The sequence below is a fragment of the Sinocyclocheilus rhinocerous genome, unplaced genomic scaffold (genome assembly GCF_001515625.1).
Source record: "Sinocyclocheilus rhinocerous isolate Xijiao unplaced genomic scaffold, SAMN03320098_v1.1 scaffold1874, whole genome shotgun sequence".
NCBI lineage: Eukaryota > Metazoa > Chordata > Actinopteri > Cypriniformes > Cyprinidae > Sinocyclocheilus > Sinocyclocheilus rhinocerous.
The window spans coordinates 1561292-1586425 of record NW_015626862.1 but is presented as its reverse complement, the minus strand read 5'-3'; the positions used below and the strand labels follow the sequence as shown (position 1 = coordinate 1586425).

General features: G+C 36.0%; 2 protein-coding genes across 2 annotated transcripts; one reads left to right on the top strand and one right to left on the bottom strand.

Annotated features, from left to right (window-relative positions):
• Positions 1–4385: 4385 nt before the first annotated feature.
• LOC107716856 (heat shock factor protein 2-like) lies at positions 4386–14770 on the top strand. Its single transcript, XM_016523462.1, has 12 exons — positions 4386–4623; positions 5317–5425; positions 5539–5666; positions 5823–5947; positions 6749–6824; positions 6945–7006; positions 12214–12292; positions 12606–12730; positions 12831–13076; positions 13605–13707; positions 13904–13973; positions 14063–14770. Exons 1-12 carry the CDS (start codon positions 4531–4533, stop codon positions 14353–14355), a joined length of 1509 nt encoding a protein of 502 aa, XP_016378948.1. The 5' UTR covers positions 4386–4530; the 3' UTR covers positions 14356–14770.
• Positions 14771–16360: 1590 nt separating this feature from the next.
• Positions 16361–24109, bottom strand: LOC107716862 (serine incorporator 1-like). Its single transcript, XM_016523474.1, has 11 exons — positions 24036–24109; positions 23049–23212; positions 20051–20191; positions 19752–19945; positions 19507–19586; positions 19047–19184; positions 18246–18415; positions 18008–18098; positions 17783–17924; positions 17466–17690; positions 16361–16817 (listed from the first exon to the last, which is right to left on the bottom strand). Exons 2-11 carry the CDS (start codon positions 23085–23087, stop codon positions 16679–16681), a joined length of 1359 nt encoding a protein of 452 aa, XP_016378960.1. The 5' UTR covers positions 23088–23212; positions 24036–24109; the 3' UTR covers positions 16361–16678.
• Positions 24110–25134: the final 1025 nt, after the last annotated feature.

The following is a 25134-nucleotide window of genomic DNA, read 5'->3' as shown; positions in this document are numbered from 1 at the left end:
GGCAGCTCTGTGTGGCATAATCCAAACTTATCTATTCATTAGGTAAAAATAAATCTGCTGAGCTCAGCACTAATATATTTTTCTCTGTTTCATTTTGGTTCTCTTAGACTTCAGGATTAATCAAATAATGAGCGGGAACAACAACTATAAAACAGAGGTCCAAGTTCTACATCCAATGGAAAATATCAATTCCTTCCAGGCTTTTTGGTCCAACTCTTTTGGAAAAAAACTAAAGCAAAATGAAAGACAAAAAGAGAAGGCAAGGGAGAGTGAGTGCACTGCTTCCCAACCAGTACCTACCAGTACCTACCTACACTACCAGTACCAAGCCTGTCCAAGCAAACGGGTTCAATTAAAAAGTGTTTTTTTGTTTTTGATTGTTTGTTTGTTTACATCATAAGCATGCCATGAAACTTACGTTCATGCAATTCTGCATAATTTTGCAATTGTGCATGCTATGTGTTTGCACATGACGAAATATCTAACACAAGGAGTCATTTTCACTGTTTTAAAAAGGTATGACTTCGAATGCTATAACATTTTCACCTATCGCAGATTAATTTTGATGTACAGTCATAAATAAACTCTCCTGGTGCTATAAAAACATTGCTCAGGTTGAGTATACCGACCAGCCTGACACAGCACCAGTGGCTCAACCAATGGTGGAATTACATGCTAGTCTCTCTCTAGTTCTCTTATTATAAAATTATGTTTTATAAAAATAATTTGTTTTATTATTATTTTATAAATAACTATAGAATTATTTTTGCTAATCTGTTTGGCGACTCTCTTATAGGTTCAACTTTAAAGTAAATTGCACTGATCTAGTAGAGTTTCTAATCCATTGAAACAGTAATCTAAAATTGCCATACTTAATATCAGATCAAATCCAAAACCCATTTATCCATGTATTTATCTTTCCTTTGTTTTGATAACACTTCAGATAAGGCCATTATAATATAATCGGTTTGCCATTATAAAAAGAAAGAAAGAAAGAAAGAAAGAAAGAAAGAAGTTCAGGTGTTTTATTGCAGTTTTTCTATATATTATGCAGTGGTGACTTTCCTATCACTTGTCTAACTATAATTCACACTGATTTTTGCCATCTCCATAATCTCTCTTTACCAAGAATCAAAGAGTGTTCTAATTATGGCTATTAGGAAAGACTCTTTGATGTAATCGTTTGATGTGAATATTACTGTTTGCTCTCATTAGTCGGGCCTGTCAAGTTCATTCTCCATTACACTCACCTTAATGTTTGTCTTAGTGTTGTTAGTCCACTTACAGTTACACTGTCCAACATCAGGTCTGGTTAATTAAATACAGCCTTTTATTTCTCTCAGAAGGCAATTTGTTTTGCAGCTGGCTTAACAAATTAAATCAAGTGCTAAGCATTTAAAAAGCACAATAATCAGTTATTTATAACATCAGCTAAAACTGAAATTACTATCACATGTGTGTACGTGTGGGAGAGAGAGCTGGGCTTTGGAGGGCAGCATAAGGCGGCTTTTATTTCCAGCTGCATGGGTAAAATTCTCTTCACAACAGACTCAAGGACATCGAGGATGGCAAAAGTTTAATCTAGACAAGTTTTCACCCACTGGTGATTAGGTTTGTTGAAAAATGCTGTCCTTTTAACCCCTTGTTTGGAAGAATGTCTTGCATTCTGCTACATACAAACACATTTTTAGCATGCATTTGTAATGTAATGTACTGTACTTGAACAATCTGAATGTCATCGACAAGTGTAATGACAGAATAATCAAGCTTTCATCTGTTTCTGAACTCTTCAGTACACATATATGCTGTGTAATGCTGACCTCTAGTGTTAGAATATGGCATATATAGACAGACATATATAGGGGCCAAAAGTACGGTGGCCGAGAAGTGAAAAGCAAATCACAATTCTGAAAACAAAATAACAAATTACAAACGCTAATGCAAGTCTAAAAAACTAAATAACAATTCAGAAAGCACAACAACAATTCAGAAAACAAGACCGCGCCATTGGTTTGGGATTACTCACCACTGACTGGACGAGACATCTGTCAATCAACGTATACAGGGAAGAACCAGCCGAAGAACAGCAGAGTCGTGGTAGAAAGTTCGGAGATGGTATTAAAGTAGCTCAGTTTAAATGTATTGTATGAATTGCCCTTGCTATGGAATAAAAAATACGGAGTGTATATTTAGATTTAGTTCAAACTGGCTGTCAAACATCAGTTCCAGTGGCGCAGTTGGATAAGCGCTTGTCGTTGGCTTTGTGATGCGATCAACCTACCTACCTCTTCCGGTTTGTCTGATTTGTCGTTGTGTTTTTTGACTTGTTAATTTGTTTTCGGATTTGTCGTTGTGTTTTCTGACTTGTTATTTTGTTTTCGAAATTGTTGTTGTGTTTTCTGAATTGTTATTTTGTTTTTTAGACTTGCATTTGCGTTTGTAATTTGTTATTTTGTTTTCAGAATTGTGATTTGCTTTTCACTTCTCGGCCACCGTACAAAAGGCTCTTTATACAACGCATTATAAATTTAATACAATCCTCAATTCTCTAATAGTCATTCAAAAGACTTTTCCCTCCACTGCACCAGTATTTTGAGTTTGTTAACTTAACTTAGCAGCATCATAATTGCCAAATGTAACCCAATGACAAGGATTTATTAACTGAAAAGTAACATTAAAATAAGATTAATAATACTCACTTGTGCAAAATGTATGAACTGCAACTGCAATGACATGCACAAACTGCAACTTAAAATATGAGACCGGGGTTAGTTGTCACACTTTTGCTCCAAAAGACATTTATATGACATTTGCCTCAGACTTTGTTACAACTATGGATTCAGTATCTTGCAAAAGGATTCAGTTTTATAGATGCCATTGTTGCAATACAACCTATAATTCATTTATTTCACAAGCAAAAGTGTCCAATACCAGGAGGGTTAACCAACAAAGCAAGTAGGCTGATCATATGATCTTAATTTGTCTGCCCCATGAGGCAACCTGCTCCACGTAAGTTGAACTTCTATGCTGTATTTGTCATCTCATATGAGTGAATTTTTTAACATATTTTGATACATACAACTTCTCAATAAGGCAAAACTATTGAACGCACCTTTGATGCTTTGGCAAGTGGCTAGAAAAAAAAGATATTGAACATTTTTAAAAGATACAGTTTACTGAATATACGCAGATATTTTGTGGGGCATGTTGTCACTCTATATAGTACCTGCCATTAAATTGTCACAAACAATTATTTATCTATTTGTAAAGCAAGTTATATTAACCTACTGAATGCACCTTTGAGGTCTTGGCAAATGGCTACAATAATAATAATAATAATAATAATAATAAATAACCACTATCATTGCTCTTAAAAAAGATATAGTTAATTCAATATATGCATTTCTTTTATGGGGCATGTTGTCACAATATATATGGCACCTGCTATAAACAGCCTATTTACTAAAACCTTTGTTTGTTTGTTTTCTTCTTCTTTCAGTGAAATGTACGAAACGCCTATGAGACACAGCATGATTTAAAGTGATTTAGATTTATACGACATCAACAATGTAAAAGTTAACATTAAGCAATATCACAGAAGCAAAAGTGCTTATCTTCACAGGTGTGTGATTCAGCTGTTGGCACAAGGCTGCAGGCCGAAGCAAACGTGTTCAGTAACTGTATATTTTTATACAACTGTTCCAAACACAAGTAAATAATATAAAATAACTTACATTTTAACCTAAATTTGTCTAGTTAGTTCTTATGTTTCTTCTCCGTCAACTAAATTACTAGTTTAAAAACACGCTAAGGCATCAAGCTTTGATAGTGACTAAGAAACACAAAGACCGTTATGGAGAATCATGAATGAGTGGAACGGAGCGACACTGATCGCCCTTCTGTAATCACGCGGCTCTAGCTCCACTCCGCATTTTCCATTTCACCGAACAACCAACACCAGTGGATCTACTTTCTTTATATGTTTAATTTTGTCTGAATGTAGTGCAAGTGTGGATTTATTAAGTCCATTTACCTGCGATAGCATAAATATGGTGATGTTATATTTTTGGTTATTTGGAAGACAGAATTCACGAAAAATATTCTAATGTAAGTTTTAAACCAATTATAATTTTGTTTTAAAACGCTATATTTAGTGAGATTTGATCATAGGATTTGATGTTGCGATTTGTGCCATACAAAAAAAAATAAACATTAACAGTGAAATCCACGCAATTCATTCTTGAGCGCTGGTGACGTTTTATTTCTCTTGGGTGTAAGAGTGACCAATCAGGTCCCTGTCCCTTCAGCGGAGCGTTTTTATTGGCTACCACCAACATACAGATGCCCATGCACTTGAGCGATCTTACATAAGGCCGCAACAGGCCAATCACTGCTCTTAAATCCTACAGGAAGTTGTGTAGTTGCGTCGCTATTTTCAATGCTTCTCGTGTTTTGTCTAAACCCAAGAAAATTTTTTTAACGGACTCGTATTATTTGTTCTTTTCAACGTTTAATTTTCATTCCAGCAAAATGAAACACAGCTCCAACGTTCCCGCGTTTCTCACCAAGCTTTGGACCCTCGTCGAGGATTCGGATACAAATGAATTTATTTGCTGGAGCCAGGTAAATGAAAGAAAAGACCTAGAACTTAGCATTCTAGCTTAGCTTAAGTTACAGTGACACCGTTATTTGTGACCCGGGTCCTATGTGATCACATTTTTATTATGATGGATGGGTGTCAGATCATAGATGCCATGCTATGATTTAAGTATTAAGATTTGCACCATTTATTTTTTCCATTTTATTGTATTTATTTATTAGTTATATTATTATTATTTATTTAGTTCTTCAGATGATTTGCACATGCAAATAAATGAATGACCTATAGTGCAATGACTGTTTATTTATGATTGTTATATATATATATATATGTGTATGTATGTATGTGTGTGTGTGTGTGTGCATATGTACACTCAAAAAGTACACTCAAATTGTCATTTATTTTCTCACCATAATGTTGTTCCATACCTTCATACTGTTATTTTTATTATTCTGTTTTCATTCTCTGTTAAATACAAAATAGCTTTTTTGAACAATGTAAATGCTCTTTTATTCAAACGAGAATTTATATTGACCATGCCTGTAAATCTAAAAAAATAAATAAATAAACAATAATGAGAGAGAGAGCAAAAAGCAGTCTATGTGCTATATTCTAAGTCAAACAAATTTCCTTATGTGTTCTACAGAATAAGGAACAACATACATAATGACAAGTCTGTTTTCTTTAGTTAAAGGGCTCTTCATTTATTTTTATAGGAAGGAAACAGTTTCCTTGTACTGGATGAACAAAGGTTTGCAAAAGAGATTCTCCCAAAATTTTTCAAGCACAATAACATGGCCAGTTTCGTCCGACAGCTCAACATGTGTAAGTGTTTTCTTTAAACCTCCCCCGAAATTCTCCTCCTTCCTCATTGTTCAGCTGTAATTTGAGATCAGTGTGTTTCTTTGTCTCTTTGTTCCTTTTTCCTTGACACACAGATGGTTTTCGCAAGGTGATGCACATTGACACGGCCATAGTGAAGCAAGAGCGAGATGGACCAGTTGAATTCCAGCATCCATCCTTCAAACATGGGCAAGATGACCTGCTAGAGAATATCAAAAGAAAGGTAAGACATATCTGTTAAAATGAAGACATTCGAAAGTGGAGACCTGAAAATAAGGTGCAAGTTAAAATATTTTGAGAACAATTAGTTTAGAATTGTAATTTTTGTAAGTAATATCTGAATTTAAGATGAAGTTGATTGTTATTGTTCTTGATATAGGTCTCCAATGCACGTCCTGAGGAGGACAAAATAAGACAAGAAGATCTTTCTAAAATTCTGACAAGTGTTCAGAACGTCCATGAGCAGCAAGAAAACATGGATGCTAGACTTTCTACACTGAAAAGGTAATGTAAAGCTTAGACACTTAATCTGTTCTTGTGCTTTAAAGAGCGGTTAGCTCTTCGTTTGTGTACTACGGTTCAAAAAGGTAGGGTAGGGCGAAAAACTCAACTCATTTTCTCCTCCAACTTCAAAATCGTCCGACTTCGTTGTTTTACCTTTTTTTGTAACGCGCTTGACTTTTTTTGCATGTTCGCTTTGTAAACACTGGGTTGGTACTTTCATTTACTTCATGCATGACCTTTCCAACGAGAAGACATAATGCGTGAAGTCGAGCTAGTGCAAGACAAGAATTTGTGGTTAAAAAGTATATAATTTATTATTATAATTTTTTTTATAAAGAAAATGACCGATCGTTTTGCTATATAAGACCCCTATTCCTCGGCTGGGATCATGTAGAGCTCTTTGAAGCTGCATTGAAACTGCAATTTGGATGTTCAACCCATTGGGTCCCATTGAACTGAAGTATGTACCTGGTATGTTTTCCTCAAAAACCTTAATTTCTTTGCGACTGAAGACAGAAAGACATGAACATCTTGGATGGCATGGGGGGGTGTAAAATATCAGGAAATTTTTATTCTGGAAGTGAACTAATCCTATTATTCTTGTCCATGTGCATTTACCCAGAAGTTAAGGGAACAGACAGACTAATCACTAGTGCTTAATAATGCCCTGTTCAGCAAGTACCAACATGGTTAAACCACTCCGAAAAGCATAGCAACAGCAAGGAACTACACTCTTACATCATGGCGTGTTCTTTAGAAAATGTATAACTCTCATTCTCTTTTCTGTTGTCTTTTCTTCAGAGAGAATGAAACTCTTTGGACAGAGCTGTCAGACCTCAGACAGAAACATGCACAGCAGCAGCAGGTCATAAAGGAGGTACGTTCTACTTGCATGTAGCAGCTTTGCAGACATTCCTATTGTATATCAGCATAAAATATGCACAACCTAATTAACAGGTTTGAATTCTAATGCCACTTTTTGTATTGTCCCCTCCAGCTGGTGCAGTTCATCTTCACATTCGTTCAGAACAATCGCATGTTAAATTTAAAACGCAAAAGGTAAGACTAAAAAGTATGTGTACGCATCTAATAAAAGTACCGGCATTCAGAAGTTTGGGGTCATTATGTTGTTGTTGTTGTTGTTTTGTTTTTGTTTTTTTATAGAGAGAGAAATTACTTTTATTAAGCAGGAATGCATTAAATTGATCATTGATGACAGTAAAGACTTATTACAGTAAAGAATTATTACAAAAAAAAACGTCATAAAGGGTTCATGAACTGCCTTTTTTTATTAATTTGTGCTGTTCTTTGAGGTCCACTTATAATGTTAAAATAGTTTTTACATCAAGAAACAACATAATTTAGAAGAAATAGGCTATTTTCTGTCCTGTTTTGACCCCCCCTAATCGGAACGCTGTTGGAATAGCCGTGGCAGATTGTAGACTCGGAAGTACACGCCCACTGCTATGATTGGCTAACAGTTGTGTATGTTTGACAGCCTACATCCTTCATAGATGGACGCTGCTGAGATTTAGGTTAAAAATGCATAAATGCTCAGTACATATCAAACGATCTGTAATAAGATACAAAGCAATAGTGACTACATAATAAAAAAAAGTTACTTACAGTCGCATCCAATGGGCTAGTTGCACCATGTTGTATTTTCGATCAGCGAGAGTGCGTAAAAATATTTCCGGTTTTCCTAAACGGCAGTGCAGAGAGCCGGAGAAACCCGAATCATTTAAGGGGGTCTGAATACTTTCCGTACCCACTGTATGTTTACAGGACTTATAATATCACTTAAAATACAACTAAGATCTACATTACTATACTGTATATATTAATTGAGACAGTGGCATTTGAAACTTATGTATGTTTGGGTCAGGTGAATGAATGAAATACACTAATCCGTACTGTTCACGAAATTAAAGTTGCCTTGAACCTGTGGTGCGTACACATACACAATGTCTTTTTCCTTAGCAATTATGTAAATGTACACATTATTGTAAATACACAAATAGGCTAATAACTAAACAAATTAAAAAAAAAAAACATTTAAAAACAAAACATAACTTTAGACTATATTAGCCTATAAAAACAAGTAAACATTACATTGCGTCTTTACCCATCAATAAATATATTATTTCTCAAAAATGCTGGCATTAAATTTACTTTTTTGTGTAAAATTTGAACTGAAATACATTGCTTTGTGAGGCATGGGCTGCATAAATATCCGTTTCTCAATTCTGCACATCAATTTGTTCCATCAACATTTTCAAAGCATATTCTTTTAACATTCTATTTTTACACACACAGCAATCTTTGAGATTGTCATATTTGCAGATGAAAACACGGGCTGTAAAAATATAATCCTAATAAATATAGATACAAATGTAAAGGTTTTATTTTAGGTAGCCTAATTAATGCAAACAATTCATAAAAAATATACTGTATGCGCTACTTATAGACACCTGACAGATAATGATTCATGCAACAGTTGCTCGTAAACTACACAAAACGGATAATAATAAAAACACACAGGGAAATACAAACACGGATCTTTTAATAAATGCAAAGCTACAATAATTGTTAAATTATACAGATACAGTTATAAATAAGGTTACAAATATTAACAAATAAAGTTAATAAAACCGTCCATAATGTAGGTTGAAATTTCTTGAGCGTCTCCTTTGACAGTCGCAAACCTTATGATCAACTTGGCACTGCATAGCGTCTTGTTGTTTTTGGAGCCGTCTTCATCATTTAGTGTCTGTGTAGACCTGCGTTTGCTTCTCACGTTATTTACACTACATTCGCAAATCGGTGGGTGAGGCTAAACAGACAGTGATGTAGAAGCAGGCGTAAATCTTCTTCTGCGGAGGCTGTCGTTGCGTCCAAAATCTGTACTGTAGTAGTAGCATTTGAATTTAAATTTACTTTACGGCCGTTAAAAAAGCACATTCTATATAGTATGAATATGGGTAGTATAAATGAAATTCGAACGTACTACATCCGCCATGTTGTTACTGTCACATGACCTGCCTGCGTCAGTTGCGTCGCTTCACTGCCATTCATAAATCCTCTACCGTGGCCTCATGGGATAGGAAAGTGTCCATCGAATCAAAGTCCCTTTAAGACAAGCCATTTTGCTCGGTGGCCATTTTTGAAACCACTCTTGGGCATGCAAATTAGAATTAGGTTATCTGGGTACTTTTCTCCTACTGTTTTTCGATTATACTATGAATTCGGACATACTACTCACCTCACATACTGTTTTTCGCCTATTATATAGTAGGGAAATATGTGATTTCGGATGCAGCAAGAATTTAGCCACACTATTATGTCATAAAGTGGCACATTCCACAACCTGTCATTTAGGCAGATTGGCTTCAATATAAGCTGTTTTTTAGACTAAAGAGAAAGTTTTGAGTTCTGAAACTTACAGGATGTTTTTATAGTACAATGACCACTTATATGTCAAAAGGCAATATCTAGGATATTTTGATTTCTCAGTTCATGACCCCTTTAAATAAATGCTGTTCATTTGAACTTTCTATTCATCAAAGAATTCTGAATAAAAACTAATAAAGGGGACATTGGTTGCAAAATTCACTTTTACATGGTGTTTGCATATAAATGTGTCTTAGCAGTGTGTGGACACAACCGCCCTACAATGATAAAAATCCATTCACTCCTTTTTTTTATTAATCCCTAGAAAACCTAAACAGTCTCAATTATCAAGCGTTTTGATTTTCTGAGCAATATGGCGTCATACTGCCCAGGCTCCGCCCACGACTGCTAACGAACGGTCCCGTATTAGCATATCTCCTCCCTCAGCCAGTTGTATGCTGTTTGCCATTTTCTCGGCGATGTAAAAGTGAACATAAGAGTCTTCATTTTCTCCTGACATCAGAGCCACTGAGGACGCAGTGGATTAGTTTTGTTTTTAATGGTAATGCGCCACTGAATACACCTAAATTCGTTTATGTTAAATTATACAGATACAGTTATAAATAAGGTTACAAATATTAACAAATAAAGTTAATAAAACCGTCCATAATGTAGGTTGAAATTTCTTGAGCGTCTCCTTTGACAGTCGCAAACCTTATGATCAACTTGGCACTGCATAGCGTCTTGTTGTTTTTGGAGCCGTCTTCATCATTTAGTGTCTGTGTAGACCTGCGTTTGCTTCTCACGTTATTTACACTACATTCGCAAATCGGTGGGTGAGGCTAAACAGACAGTGATGTAGAAGCTCTTCTTCTGCTTCTTCTGCGGAGGCTGTCGTTGCGTCCAAAATCTGTACTGTAGTAGTAGCATTTGAATCTTTACGGCCTTTACGGCCGTTAAAAAAGCACATTCTATATAGTATGAATATGGGTAGTATAAATGAAATTCGAACGTACTACATCCGCCATGTTGTTACTGTCACATGACCTGCCTGCGTCAGTTGCGTCGCTTCACTGCCATTCATAAATCCTCTACCGTGGCCTCATGGGATAGGAAAGTGTCCATCGAATCAAAGTCCCTTTAAGACAAGCCATTTTGCTCGGTGGCCATTTTTGAAACCACTCTTGGGCATGCAAATTAGAATTAGGTTATCTGGGTACTTTTCTCCTACTGTTTTTCGATTATACTATGAATTCGGACATACTACTCACCTCACATACTGTTTTTCGCCTATTATATAGTAGGGAAATATGTGATTTCGGATGCAGCAAGAGTTTAGCCACACTATTATGTCATAAAGTGGCACATTCCACAACCTGTCATTTAGGCAGATTGGCTTCAATATAAGCTGTTTTTTAGACTAAAGAGAAAGTTTTGAGTTCTGAAACTTACAGGATGTTTTTATAGTACAATGACCACTTATATGTCAAAAGGCAATATCTAGGATATTTTGATTTCTCAGTTCATGACCCCTTTAAATAAATGCTGTTCATTTGAACTTTCTATTCATCAAAGAATTCTGAATAAAAACTAATAAAGGGGACATTGGTTGCAAAATTCACTTTTACATGGTGTTTGCATATAAATGTGTCTTAGCAGTGTGTGGACACAACCGCCCTACAATGATAAAAATCCATTCACTCCTTTTTTTTATTAATCCCTAGAAAACCTAAACAGTCTCAATTATCAAGCGTTTTGATTTTCTGAGCAATATGGCGTCATACTGCCCAGGCTCCGCCCACGACTGCTAACGAACGGTCCCGTATTAGCATATCTCCTCCCTCAGCCAGTTGTATGCTGTTTGCCATTTTCTCGGCGATGTAAAAGTGAACATAAGAGTCTTCATTTTCTCCTGACATCAGAGCCACTGAGGACGCAGTGGATTAGTTTTGTTTTTAATGGTAATGCGCCACCGAATACATCTAAATTCGTTTATGTCAGCACAAATCATTCTACACCAGACTGCTCTCTGAGTGAGGGACAATTCAAGGCAGGTTTTGCTAAAAAGTTCAAACTCAAGCATGGATCAGTACCCACTGTTCATGATCCAGCTGCACCTCAGGAAGAAGTAAGTCTCAAACTTTATATTTTTTATGATTATTTGCAAATCACCTTCTTCCACGGAAGAGAGGGGCGGGGTGAGCAGAGCTCATTAGCATTTAAAGAGACATGCACCGAAACGGGTCGCTGTGAACACAGCTATTTTTGACATGGTAAAAAGGGTGTTGTTTTACACGACCACAGAGGAATTTTAACCAAAGTATGTTACAGACATTTCATGAAGACCCTAAAGAATCATACCAACTTGTGTAAAGTGGGCATCTGATGTCCCCATTAACAGTTTTTAATTAGCACATCAGTTTTTAACATCGATGATGATAAGAAATGTTTCTGGAGCACCAAATCAGAGTATTAGAATAATTGTTGAGGTCTGAAGCTGTTGAAATTTCAGCTTTGCCTTCACTGCATAGATTATTTTTTACATTATTACTGTTTTTACTCTATTTTAAATAATAAAAAAAACAACTTTTGTGAGCAGAAAATGTCTTTCACAAACATTTAAAAAATCCTACAGACCCAAGACTTTTGAACGATAGTTTAAGTAAAATTCATATTGTCATATTTTTGACCAAGTATCTTTATCAAAGATATATAAATATTTTTTATCTGATTCATAAATTATTCTTTTAATAATTTTTGAGAGAGAATGGATTTTAAAAAATATATAATTTTGGTTTATTTTTATGAATTAAAAACATATATTGATATACTTTTTACTATTATTAATATGCACCTTACTTGCTTTCTGATTACAGACCGCTTACTCTGAACAGTAATGGAAAGAAGTCAAAATTCATCCACCAGATCTTCGAGGAACCTATGGACCACAGCAAAGTAGGTGTAGAACCATCCAAGGGTGATTAGGTTCCATGCACTTTGACTCTCCTTCCCAGGAAACGTGTTGTCAGTTGTTTTGTAAATGTAATGTTGCTATTCATTATCTTGCATTTTTTTCTCTTGATGAGATTTGAGGCAGGGTTCACTTTGTGTGAAATTGTTCTGCCACTGGATTAAATTGTGTGAATCACCGTCTGTTAAATTCACGTTGGTGGGGGACCGATTTATTTATATAAACATGATATTCCTCATTAATATTGAAACTTGAAGATCTGTTTGTCAGAGACTCATCTCTTTCCGTCTCTGTTAGTCCCCAGTGAATGGACTCAATGGATCGAAAAACACCTCTGACATTTCTGAAGATGTCATCATTTGTGACATCACAGACGAAGATGCGGAATTTACAGATGGCGTATCGGTACCGGCTGACCAAGTGTAAGCATTTAGGGGTTGATTCAAACATCGCACATCTTTTGCATGAGGTTTTGTGTCAGAAAATTAGAAAGTGAGGTCTGTTTTTCTTGATTTCTTACAGAGATGCTGAAATTGTGGAAGTCGCTTATGAAAGCAGCCCGACTATAAGAAACGACAGCACAAATGGAAGTGCAACAAATTCAACCACTCAACAAGAAGCAGTGCCCAAAAGCACCTCTGACATTTCATCAAGCACCCTGCAATTGAACAAACCCTCAGGTCTAAGTTCAGAGGATCCAGTGAAGCTGATGGACTCTATTCTCAGCGAAAATGGAGCCATTTCACAAAACATAAACCTTCTTGGCAAGTAAGTAGGCCAGTGTTGCCCATATTCAATATAAGGCTGCTTAGATTTGATATGTGTCGTGATGAGCTGTTTCTTGCTGTACGTTTTGAGTAAACAACTATTATTCTAACTCTGCGAACATATTTATGGAAGCCAATTTCTGCCACATAAGAAAAAAAAATGTTTCGGTAATCCACAATTTATTTTTTCTCATAATTTCGACTTTATCTCATAATTATGGCATCTCATAATTTATTTATTTTTTATCTAATAATTATGGCTTTTTCTCATATTTCGATTCCCCCCTCCCCTCATACTTAGTATCTCATATTTATGACTTGGTGTTTATCAAGGCATTATTTTTTATTTTTTTTGCCTTGTGGTGTAAATGGGCTTCCATTTGAATTAAACTAGTAATTAATGTGTTCAACAAAGTTTAAGCTTTACATTTCTCTGTTTATTTTTTATTATTTATTTATTTTGATTGGTGAGACACTTCTGCCTTAAGCATATTTAATGAATATTTCATTGTAAATTAAATCACTACAGAGTTGAGTTGATGGACTATCTGGACAGTATTGACTGCAGTCTGGAAGACTTCCAGGCTATGCTGTATGGAAAACAGTTCAGCATTGACCCAGATATCATAGAGGTATGTTTGGAGATTTCATAAGCCCTGGTATCCACACATCTGTTCTTTTTACTTCCTTATTTTGTTGAAAATCTCTAAAATAATTTCCATTGATGCATTGCTCAGCTGCTATAATTTACCACGATGATATGTTTCATTTTATTCTGCATTGTCATATTTTTGATAAAGCTCTTGTTTTTTCTTTTGCTGTTGGCAGGAAGCTGTCTCGGAAACAAAGGGTAACATCAACAAAGCCAGCAAAGGAAAGTCTGAGCCTGGCAACACAGGTAATTGTTGCATGTTCCTCTGTAAAATAATATCCACTGTCATGCCCTCGCTGTGCTGCGTTTGCTAGCGTGTCGGTTCCTTCATTCAGATAAGCAGCTGATCCAGTACACAACCTGCCCTCTGCTGGCCTTCCTGGATGGATGCACTCCTCTGGCCACATCAGATCCTCCACCTGAAAACCTGCCCCAGCCTATCCTGCCCCAGAGCCCTGAAGAACCCGTAGACCTGTTGGACAAGGCCCTGGAGACCGAGATGCCTCACAGCTCTCTGATCCGTCTGGAGCCCCTCACAGAGGCGGAGGCAAGCGAGACCACGCTGTTCTACCTGTGTGAACTGAACTCCGACCTGACTAGTGACGACATGCCACAGCTTGATATCTGAAAGTGAATCAGCCTGGAAAACAGGGACTTGACCTTTTCATTTTTTGTAAATATTCATCAAAATGATATTAGCCAGAATTTTTTTTGGTACCATTTGTCCCTCAGTTTGACATTCCTCCCTTTCACAGATAATTCTAGTTACTGTTCACTAGCTAGTTATGTTGCTGATTTATATTGCAGCTGTTTTGTGAAGCTTGTGTTTCCGTTTTATTGTTGGACAGTTCAGAAAACGTTACAGTTATCCTTTATGTATATGGTATAGAAGTGCCTGCCTGATGTCCTAATGTCACTGTAAATAGACGTGAAGACTTTGGCTTATGGTTAGTTCCATAATGTTGGACAATACACAGTGATTCTTGTTACCGTGAGATTTTCATCATTATACAAAGCTTTGCAGTTGCATTAAAGGAATTTAAACGTTGACTCTTTAGTTTTTTTTCCAAATAGGGCTGGGTTGAAATGTTTATTTAATGATTTTAATGAAGAAGAAAAAAATCTTTCATTTGTCCTGATTCGTCGGTAAAACTTAACCAAAATAATTGCAATAAGCTTTGATAGTTTAAAAAATATCAGAAATTATTCTAAGTTTTATCACAAAATAAAAAAAAATAAAATACTGTTTTGTAGCGAGAAAGATCGTTGTTTCCGTCTCGGTAGAAGCGGGAGCTCACGTGAACCGATAATTTCTTCCACTTTTAAATACCGTACAACTGAAATATATATATAGTATCTGACGTAATTGTTTCAACCGTGGAAAGACTTCAATAACCCAGTTTGTGTTGTGAACGTTACGAACGTTAAATTTACGCCAGTAAAGACATAAATAGCACGTTAGCTAGAACAGGACCATGTACCAAACAGGACGGTTCACAGTTTAAGTTACACCATTATTTGTGAGATTATAAATGTTTATTTAATGATTTTAATGAAGAAGAAAAAAATCTTTCATTTGTCCTGATTCGTCGGTAAAACTTAACCAAAATAATTGCAATAAGCTTTGATAGTTTAAAAAATATCAGAAATTATTCTAAGTTTTATCACAAAATAAAAAAAAATAAAATACTGTTTTGTAGCGAGAAAGATCGTTGTTTCCGTCTCGGTAGAAGCGGGAGCTCACGTGAACCGATAATTTCTTCCACTTTTAAATACCGTACAACTGAAATATATATATATATAGTATCTGACGTAATTGTTTCAACCGTGGAAAGACTTCAAAAACCCAGTTTGTGTTGTGAACATTACGAACGTTAAATTTACGCCAGTAAAGACATAAATAGCACGTTAGCTAGAACAGGACCATGTACCAAACAGGACGGTTCACAGTTTAAGTTACACCATTATTTGTGAGATTATTTTCCATAAAAAAAAAAAATCTCATCTCATGTACCTGGATATATTTCTAGGTAAATCGGTATCGGAAACTTGAACCGTAATCAAATTAAATCATGAAACCTGTCAATACCCGGTTATATTTTGAAACCCCAATGAGAACATAATCTGGGATTTAAACCTTTAATAAAATGACATGTTGGTTGATTACAATGCACTTGTCAAAAGGCAAAAAAATAACACTGACATTAATTGAAAAAAAAATTGTATGTGAGAACTGCCACCATGAAAACCACCAACTTGCCTAATACAATAAAGGGTCAAGCAAAACACAAATCATCTATTCAGGTTTTATCAGTAAAGGATAATATATTCAGTGCAAAACATTGTTCAGCACACACATTGGCTACAAGAATAAAATGAATAGTGCTCAAACAACTAACATATGCAAGTTGCAAAATGGTTAGCGCTGTCACGGTCATGTTCGTGATGCAAATCATCAAGAAGTGACATGCATGACAAAATCTACAATTATAAGTTACCTGTAAATTTTCACATGCTAATTCAACACTGTATATGTGCGTTCTACAGGAAACTATGAATGTCACGATTTATGGGAAAACATGACCTGCATTTTCACTACTCTCCACAAATAACTTAAGATGCATTGTATTTATTTTTTTTAGAGCATACAGAGATTATTAATCAAGGTTACATTATCCTTAATTTTGAAGAACACATTCTTGAAGGAAATATTAACATCACATCACAGGAAACCCAAGCCATGTTCTTCATTTATTTCAGCTCTTATATGAACTAATAAACACCTACATAAAAGCATGCAAGGTTAAAAAAACAACAACACATGTAGGGTCAGCTGAACGAACAAAACACTCACAAGTATTTACATTTAGACCCTACTATACCTATACATGTGGATATTCACATAAGTAATGGCGGATTCTAATTGCAAGCTTTTATTTCTATCCGTCCTCTCAGTCGAAATCACGGTTGGTGAGGACCAGCGGAGCCACCAGGGTCCACACGTACAGAGAAATGCAGATCCAACTGGAGGTGATTTTCACCCACACAGAGGGCCACTTGCTGGTCATAGTCTGATAATTGGCATCAGGGCTATAAAATTGACAGGAAAAAAAATTAATTAAGAGTTTAAGGATAATTCTGTAAACTTTGACGACCATAAACATTTCAATATAAATTGTGACACAAAAATGACAGAGCAATAACTAATCATTATTGCATATACAAATGTTTTTGTTAATAGAACTGCTTACTTCCAAGATTTTAGTTTAAAAAAAAAAAACATTTTTTTAAAATTGTTAAAAATATAAATATTCTTTCAGTTCAAAAGAACAGCATTTATTTTAAATAGGAACTTTCTGTAACATTTTAAATGTTTAAACTGTCACTTTTAATCAATTTAATGCATCCTTGCTGAATATAAGTATAATTTTCTTCCAAAAAAAATCTTACTTGACCCCAAACTTTTAAAAGGCATACAGTATATAGTAGATATTGGAAACTGCTAGTTAATATAGTCAATATTTTAATTGAATTAATTTTAATTCTATATACAGAATTTCGCAAATGAAATCAAACATCAAACGTTTTATTATACTGTGGGAAAAATAGATAAATGTACTTTACTTTTTGAAAATATGCCCTTTATCTGCTTCCAAAATTGGCCTAGTCAAACTAAAACATGATTACTAATACACTGTGCACTTAAACTAATAAAAACATCATCACATGGGCACATACCTGTACCAGTTTGTCAGTGTCATCATGATGTACAGAGAAGCCAAGAAGAGCATGAAGTGGAAGAAAGAGTAGCTATAGGTGACTCCATCCTTCTCATTGTCAATGGCACGGTTGGTGCCATCACCCACTTCAAAGTTCTCTGGAGCGGGACCATCCTCGATCAGAGCAGACTCGTCGCTGGTGAGGGTCAGTTTGTTCACTTGGGAATTGCTGGAGTTGCGGATGCTGAGGAAAATAAAAAGACAAATTTGACTGCTGTATTGAATAATAGCTGCAAAAATAGGTCATATCTTTTAACAAATTACAAACTTTCTTACCTGGAGTACAGCACACACATCAGGAACAAAATCAAGCCCACAATGCCCTGGGCATCCCACCACTGAACAACACGGTCCTGACCAGCAGGGGTGGTGCTGTTGAGTCCAATAATGCCAAGCAAGCTAGGGTTGCATCTGCGGTCTTTGGGGAAAAGAAAATCATTATTCTAGACTGATTTATGAACAACAGAATATTCCTTTAAACAAATTTCTCTCAATCCTTACCAGGCTCATTGGTCATGGCAGACCAGGTCAGATACATGGTGTACAGAGTAACAATGGAGGACTGCAAGAGACCAGACCTGGGTTGGGACTCCTGGAGGAGGAAAGGGAAAAAAGGACAAAGAAATTAAACGACATAATTTAATATATGACACATATCCAAACCTTGAGCAGTTTTAAGTATAGGAGATCATCACAATTCCAATACTAGTCATACAAACAGACATTTTGTATTCATTACCTGGATTTTAGGTAAGACAGACAGGACAGATGCACCAACGCACAGCAGCATGTTGATGCTGATGAAGACTTTGTTCTCAGTGCAGCCATCGGAGTGAGTGTAATACACATAGAACAAGACCAGAGAGATCAGTGACAGAGCGTAGTTGATGGTTGTGGCAGACAGAAGAGCTACGGATGGTAGAAAAAATGACGTTAGAACAATACAATCAATCTTCTTTATGACCGCATATACTGTAAGAAGTATCTAAACATAGAACAGGGATAATACCTTTATAAATATAATGTTAAAATATAAAAATAATATATTCTATTTATGACTTTAAATATGTTATATTTATGACCATATTTATATAAAAATATATACACAACAATTCAAAAAGTTGGGGTCGGCAAGATTTTTTGGAAAGAAACTCATAATTCTATTCATTAAGGATGCAACAAATTCAAAATCAAAAGTGACAGATAAATTCTGTTCTTTTGAACTTTATACTCATCAAAAATAAAAAATTTAAAAAATCCACAAAAATATTAAGCAGCAATACTGTTTACAACATTGATAATAATAATAAATATTTCTTGAGCACCAGATCAGCATATCAGAATGATTTCTGAAGTATCATGTGACGCTGAAGACTGGAGTAATGATGCTGAAAATACAGCTTTGCCATCACAGGAATAAATTACATTTTAGAATATATTATAATAAAAAACTTAAACTAGTAATATTTCAAAATATTACTGTTTTTACAGTGGGGATACTTGTGTGGGACTGAACAAATCAAGTTCTCTTAATGCATACCTGCATACCAGCAACGAGAGTTTCCCTCATCCATTTTCTCCACCCAGGACTCGTTCCAAGAGTGAGCAAAGTCGATCAAGAGCACCAGTTGGATGAGGATGAAACAGAACGCTCCAGCCATGCCTATGTAAAACCAGACTGGAAGAGACCCAGCAGAAGATCATCATTAGATCCTCAGAAATAAATACTAGGAACAACTCAAGTCTGCCTAATCTCACTCTCTCATTGCTTAAGCTGGCTAAACACTGTGCAGGTTTTGCTATCTTTTATGATAAATCCCACTGCAGATTGTATAATGTACATTTAATGTAAAACTACATCACATATTTAGCAGTTACTTTTTAATTTGGTCACTATTGATAGTGTTAAATGGCCATTTAAAGTCACCTTTTGCCCGTACATTGTAAATCATGTAATTGCATGCATATTTCATATTTAAGGCAATAAAATAAAACTTCACCAGTAGTAAAAGGGCCTTCAGGAATGAAGAAAGCTCCAACTGTAATAGCAGTGGCAGCCGCAAACTTGAAGAACCAAAACCTGTAGAAGATATGAATATTTTGAAGATTAGTGAAGCATTTCTGAAATTATTTGCATGTTTTTAATACAGCTAAACCTGTGTCTCGCTCATAAGGATTCAAATCTTCAGCCTCTTGAGTTAGAGGTCAAGACTTTAACCATTAGGTCACACCAACGCCTACATACCCGTTATGCACAGAAGCTCTTGGGTCCTGGCTGCTCTTGACCTTTACCATGATGAGAGAGAAGAGCAGGAAGAACATGGCCATCCCAAAGCACACACGATACACGGCCTTATAGCCCACAAGCACATCGCAATTCACATGACCTTTGACTCCCGGGATGGACGACCCCATTCCTCCTTCACAAAAGCCTGGAATCTGCAGTGACGTAAAAGAAAATCAGACACACAATCAGAATGCTTCAGCTGCAACCCTGTAAAACCATTACAAAACTTTAATTCCCAAGAAACGCTGCTGGGTCACCTTCTTCAGATGCTCCTCCATGCCTGGCATGAGCATGATGCAGGCGATGCCCACACCCAGCAGCATAAAGAAGGCATAGATCAGCCGAGTGACTGTGGAGTTGTTTCCACTCGGGCAGCATCTGCACAGCAGGCAAGGAATCTGCAGAGAAAGTATATATATATATATATATATATATATATATATATAAAAAACGCACATTAAAGGTGATGTAAGCCATTTCAGATGTTTTGCTAACTTCAACCAGACACTCCCGCTTCAGATCACCAGATTTTATTTATTTTTTTCATACCCTAGGGCTATCATAATCGTTTTATCTCAGTATACATATTTCTGTGAAATCTGTCAGGTAGTACCCCAAATATATATAGGAAGCATTGGATGAGTCATAATTAGGCATGCATTGTGCATGATATTGTGACTGATAAGTATAAAATCAATATTATTTTTTCATTATTATTTGGCCGTTAATTGATAAATTACACTATTTTTAATAACAAAAATAAGCTAAATATTGTAAATTAATTTAGGCCTTACAATATCAATGTAACATATGAATGATGGGTAAATAATGCTTTTTAAACGTGCTATTAAAATGCAATGCAAATAAAAATCTCAATATCCAGTAAGATGCCAAATTAATTATCTCTAGACATAAAAAGCGTCATTCTGCAAAATGAGCAGGGCTGGTTGACGCATAAACATGGTGACTTCAAGAAGCCTCATCCCTCATTCGTACTCGGGGTAAAACACCAGGCAAAGCTTATGCCTAAATTTGTCTGGCTTTACATAACAAAAACAGAGCGTTTAGATGTGATTAAAGAGGACATTAAAGCTGCAGTCCGTAACTTTTTTTGGTTAAAAATGATCCGAAATCAATATTTGAGCAAGTACATAACCAGCCAGTGTTCAAAACTATCGCCTTACTTCAGATTCACAGCTTATAATAATGTTTTCTAATTTGAGTGGTACGGGTAGGTTTTCGCGGGAAATTCGAGCATGGCACTGCGTCATTACGTCATGTCTGTAAACATAAAGAAGTTGTCCCGGCTACTAGGGTATCGCATGTGAGGATCCTGCAGGTGGCGGATCGTTTATAGCCTTTTCTCACAGCAGCCAGAATAATTAAATCTATCATTTTGATGGCGGATTGTTATCCATAAAGGATTATGTGTTTATGAAACACGTGAATGAAATTAAATTATATTCTTACTTGTTACTTACTTGTTCAGATGGCAATATACGGTGAAAATTCTTATTTGGGTCATATTCCAAGATGTAGTCTAGAATCTGTGATTGCGAAGTACTGTAAATGGCCCTGTCCCAAATGGCACCCTAAACCCTCGCGTTCTTCCTCTGAGTCCGCACTTTCGTGACCTAATGCCGCTTTGACTGTCGGGTAGAAGTCTGCTGCGGAGCTCGCCCAAGTGCGAGCTCGGCAGAAGTGTGGATCGAGGGCGCATAACGGCCGCAAAGGGGGTGCTCGCGAGCACCCTTCTGAACGCTAAAATGACAAATGGGACACCCTACGGTCTCGTGGACTTAACGGACACGCGGCGGCCAATGTAAGTCCGTAAGACCGCAAGTGCACATGAAGTGTTCCATTTGGGACAGGGCCAATATCCACACCAGTGCGTGACTGACTGCCACACATACTCTTCAGAACATTAGATTCATCCGCGCTGGAGCCGTGCCGACTCACAACCCCAGCAAGCTAGATAATTCCGCACACAGCTGCAATTCCAGGTTTTCAAACAGAGATGGCGACAAAGAGGCCAAACTTACGGACTGCAGCTTTAAATACTTCCTAAAATAAACATCCGGAGAAACATCTTATAAAAAAAGTTCACACTGCTACATTTTGGAGTCCTTGAGAACAAAGATTTATTTATTTATACATTTATTTATTTTTTAAGAAGTCTTCTATGCTCAACGAGGCTGCATTTATTTGGTCAAAAATACAGTAATATTGTGAAATATTATTACAATTTGAAATAACTTTTTCTATTTTAATATATTTTAAAATGTAATTTATTCCTGTGATGGCAAAGCTAAATTTTCAGCAGCCATTACTCCAGTCTTCAATGTCACATGATTCTCAGAAATAATTTTAATATGCAAATTTGGCGCTCAAGAAACGTTTCATCAATGTAAAAATAGTTGTGCTGCTTAATAATTTTTGGAATTGTAACATTTTCAGGATTCTTTTAGGAATATAAAGTTCAAAAGATCAGATTTATTAATTTATTTTATGTCTCATCATTGCATAATACTTGTTCATGAATAAAAGTTAATTTTAAGTGTTACTGAACAGTAAATAGTGTTACATAACCTCAGGCCCCATGTTTCCTCACCTCTCCTTTGTGTTTTTCATGAGCTGACATCTAATCGGTGTTTTGATGTCGCAACAGCCAAACAAACATGTGACCTTCTTTGAAAACCTCATGTTATGGTGGAATATCATCTGTATGTGTCCCATTTAAAACACCCCAAAAACCATAGACAATGAGCTGCTTTCATGATCACAATCGCCGACAAAATATTGTTTATCTATGATAATTTGGCTGCAATTAAGAGAAAAGTAGTAATATATGTCGCTTGGTGATACAAATTACGCAAAACATAACAATACACAATTGTCTGTATTAATACAAAAACATTTTGAGCTTCATCACAACAGGGGAACCACCCAACATGACATTGTACATTTTACGTTAGTAAAGCAAAAAAAAACTGATTTGAATCACACCAAAACATAGTGAAATTAATTAATATGCCGTTATGTGTCATTCTTGGTAATTATTCAATAGATGCGGTGGGTTTTATGAAAGTAGAGCATCGCGAAGGGCCCAGACACCATTTTCTCTTTCGCTTCTTTCCCGATGCGGATGTCATCAACTACACATGATAAACTCGCTGAAAACCAAATAGTTATTTACCTTCGCGTATCTATACGATTATATTTATATATCATCAGTATATTAATATGTAAACTTACCCAACTGGCCATGGAACAAAGCCCGAGTACGGCCCCCATGTTCAGCGGTGATGTGCGATGCTTCTCCGGACGGGTTTGAAAATGGAGGCGTTGTGTTTACAATGTAGCTCCGCTGTCTGGTGAAGCCGGAAACCACAGGTTACTTTCTTCTTCTTCTTCTTCTTCTGGTGTTTTATTAACAAATGCAACATTGTTCTTAATCCCAACTTTCTCTTGAGTTTTTTCCTTTGCCATATCAGTCTTTTGTTGAAGGATTTCTTTACTTTTGTCTCCTGATTCCAAATTCTTTCCTACCTGTTTTAGAGCCTCAGAGTATGACAATCCTTCCTGTATTCTAACATTCTGAACTTGAGCCGCATGTTTCCTCACCTTGCATCCTCCATATCCCGCACTGTGATCCTCTCCACAATTACAACACTTGGGATTAACTCCTTGCCCACATTTGCCATACTCATGATCTCCGCCGCATCTTGCGCACCTCTGTTTGCCTCTGCATACAGCCGCTACATGCCCAAACTTTTGGCATTTGTAACATCTTAGAGGAGGGGGTACATAGGGCCTGACCGAGAAGCTCATAAATCCCAAAAAGACTTTACTAGGCAGCTTATCCTCATCAAAATGAATCATCACAGAGAGACTGTCTCCCCTTTCATTATTCCTATTACATTTTAGTCTTTTCACCTCAATCACTGCTGCTCCCGTAAGACCTCTCTTAATCTTTTCAACTGTTACATCTGTGGGGATCCCTGTTATTACTCCTTTCACCCATTTCTTTTCTTCTTGTACTGAACAAATCACACTTTGTCCCATGATCGACTTAACTCCTAGAGCCTTCTTTTGTTGCCTACTATCCTTACAATATATTATCAATCTACCATCCCTCAACTTCTTAACACTATCAATCAGTCCTATCACTTCCTTAATTGTTTTAGATAATTTCAGCGGATTAATGATACTGAAAGATCCGGTTTCAAGTTTCATCACTACCTTATACTCTTCCTTCCTTCTTCTTGTCAGATGCGTTTCATTTTCACTGTCAGTTGCAGATGCGTTACTCCAGCTTTTCTTTCTTTTTCGATTTTCTACTATACTCCATTCATTATTTCCATTCCCGCCTTCGTCCGCGTCAAACACTTCATCCTCCATTTCCGGATCACTTCCGGAATCTACGCCACTTCCTACCATGCACTCTCCAGTCACAGATCAGCTGTTGCCAAACCGCCTCCTGGTTCTCCTCACGCCGAGCGCAAGACGCTGCCCTCCACAGGTTACTTTCACGTTCAACATTTCAAAATAAAACATCGGTTTTTCACGCAGACAAGTCACAAAGCAGGCGCTGGAAAAAAAAAGTGAAAAATGTTACATTTTATGTCTCAATCTAATAATAAAAAAAACAAAAAAAAAAAAAAAAACTGAGAAATACAAAAACACAGGTAATTAATTATAAACACAAGTCATTATCAAAAAAATAAAAATAAAAATGGACCATTGTTGTTGTTTGACGTCAATTTGTAGGCTAGCCCTATTTACATTTTGTTATAAATTGCACACAGTTATCATTCATGGTTTATATTTTTATGTATTCTTTATTTATTGATTTATTTATTGTAGGCTGCTCAGTAATCTGGGATTGATGTCCATATGTGTGTGTGTGTGTGTGTGTATGTGTAACAGTTTCCACAGAAACAGAAACAGAATTACATAAGTAGATAAGTACAGAATAGAATAGAATAAAATACAACAGAATAGTAGTTATTACAACTTTTAAAATAGAACTGATATATTTATCTTTGACTCAGCTTACTCTTGATTTTAATACTCTTACAATAAATCTTGAGATGTACATTTTATTTGTCTCTAAGAGGTTTCAAATGCAATATAACAAATGTTTTTTATTTCTAAATCTTTCTAAATACAGAATAAAGGTTACAATTTCCTTCCAAATAAGTGGTCATTTAAAAAAAATCTACATTCTCAAACAGAATAAATTGTGTTATTTTGTAACGTCTGCTTATTGCATGTTTACAAATTTACAGTAAGATGGTGATGATGATTATTATTATTATTATAAAATAAACCCCAACAA

Coding starts and splice junctions, on each gene's coding strand:
- LOC107716856 (XM_016523462.1), top strand. CDS start 4,531: ATGAAACACAGCTCCAACGTTCCCGCGTTTCTCACCAAGCTTTGGACC. Junction 5,667..5,822: donor TAGAGAATATCAAAAGAAAG/GTAAGACATATC, acceptor TTCTTGATATAG/GTCTCCAATGCACGTCCTGA. Junction 7,007..12,213: donor TTAAATTTAAAACGCAAAAG/GTAAGACTAAAA, acceptor TTCTGATTACAG/ACCGCTTACTCTGAACAGTA.
- LOC107716862 (XM_016523474.1), bottom strand. CDS start 23,087: ATGGGGGCCGTACTCGGGCTTTGTTCCATGGCCAGTTGG. Junction 17,691..17,782: donor ATGTGTGTGCTGTACTCCAG/GTAAGAAAGTTT, acceptor TATTTTCCTCAG/CATCCGCAACTCCAGCAATT. Junction 16,818..17,465: donor ACACTGACAAACTGGTACAG/GTATGTGCCCAT, acceptor TCAATTTTATAG/CCCTGATGCCAATTATCAGA.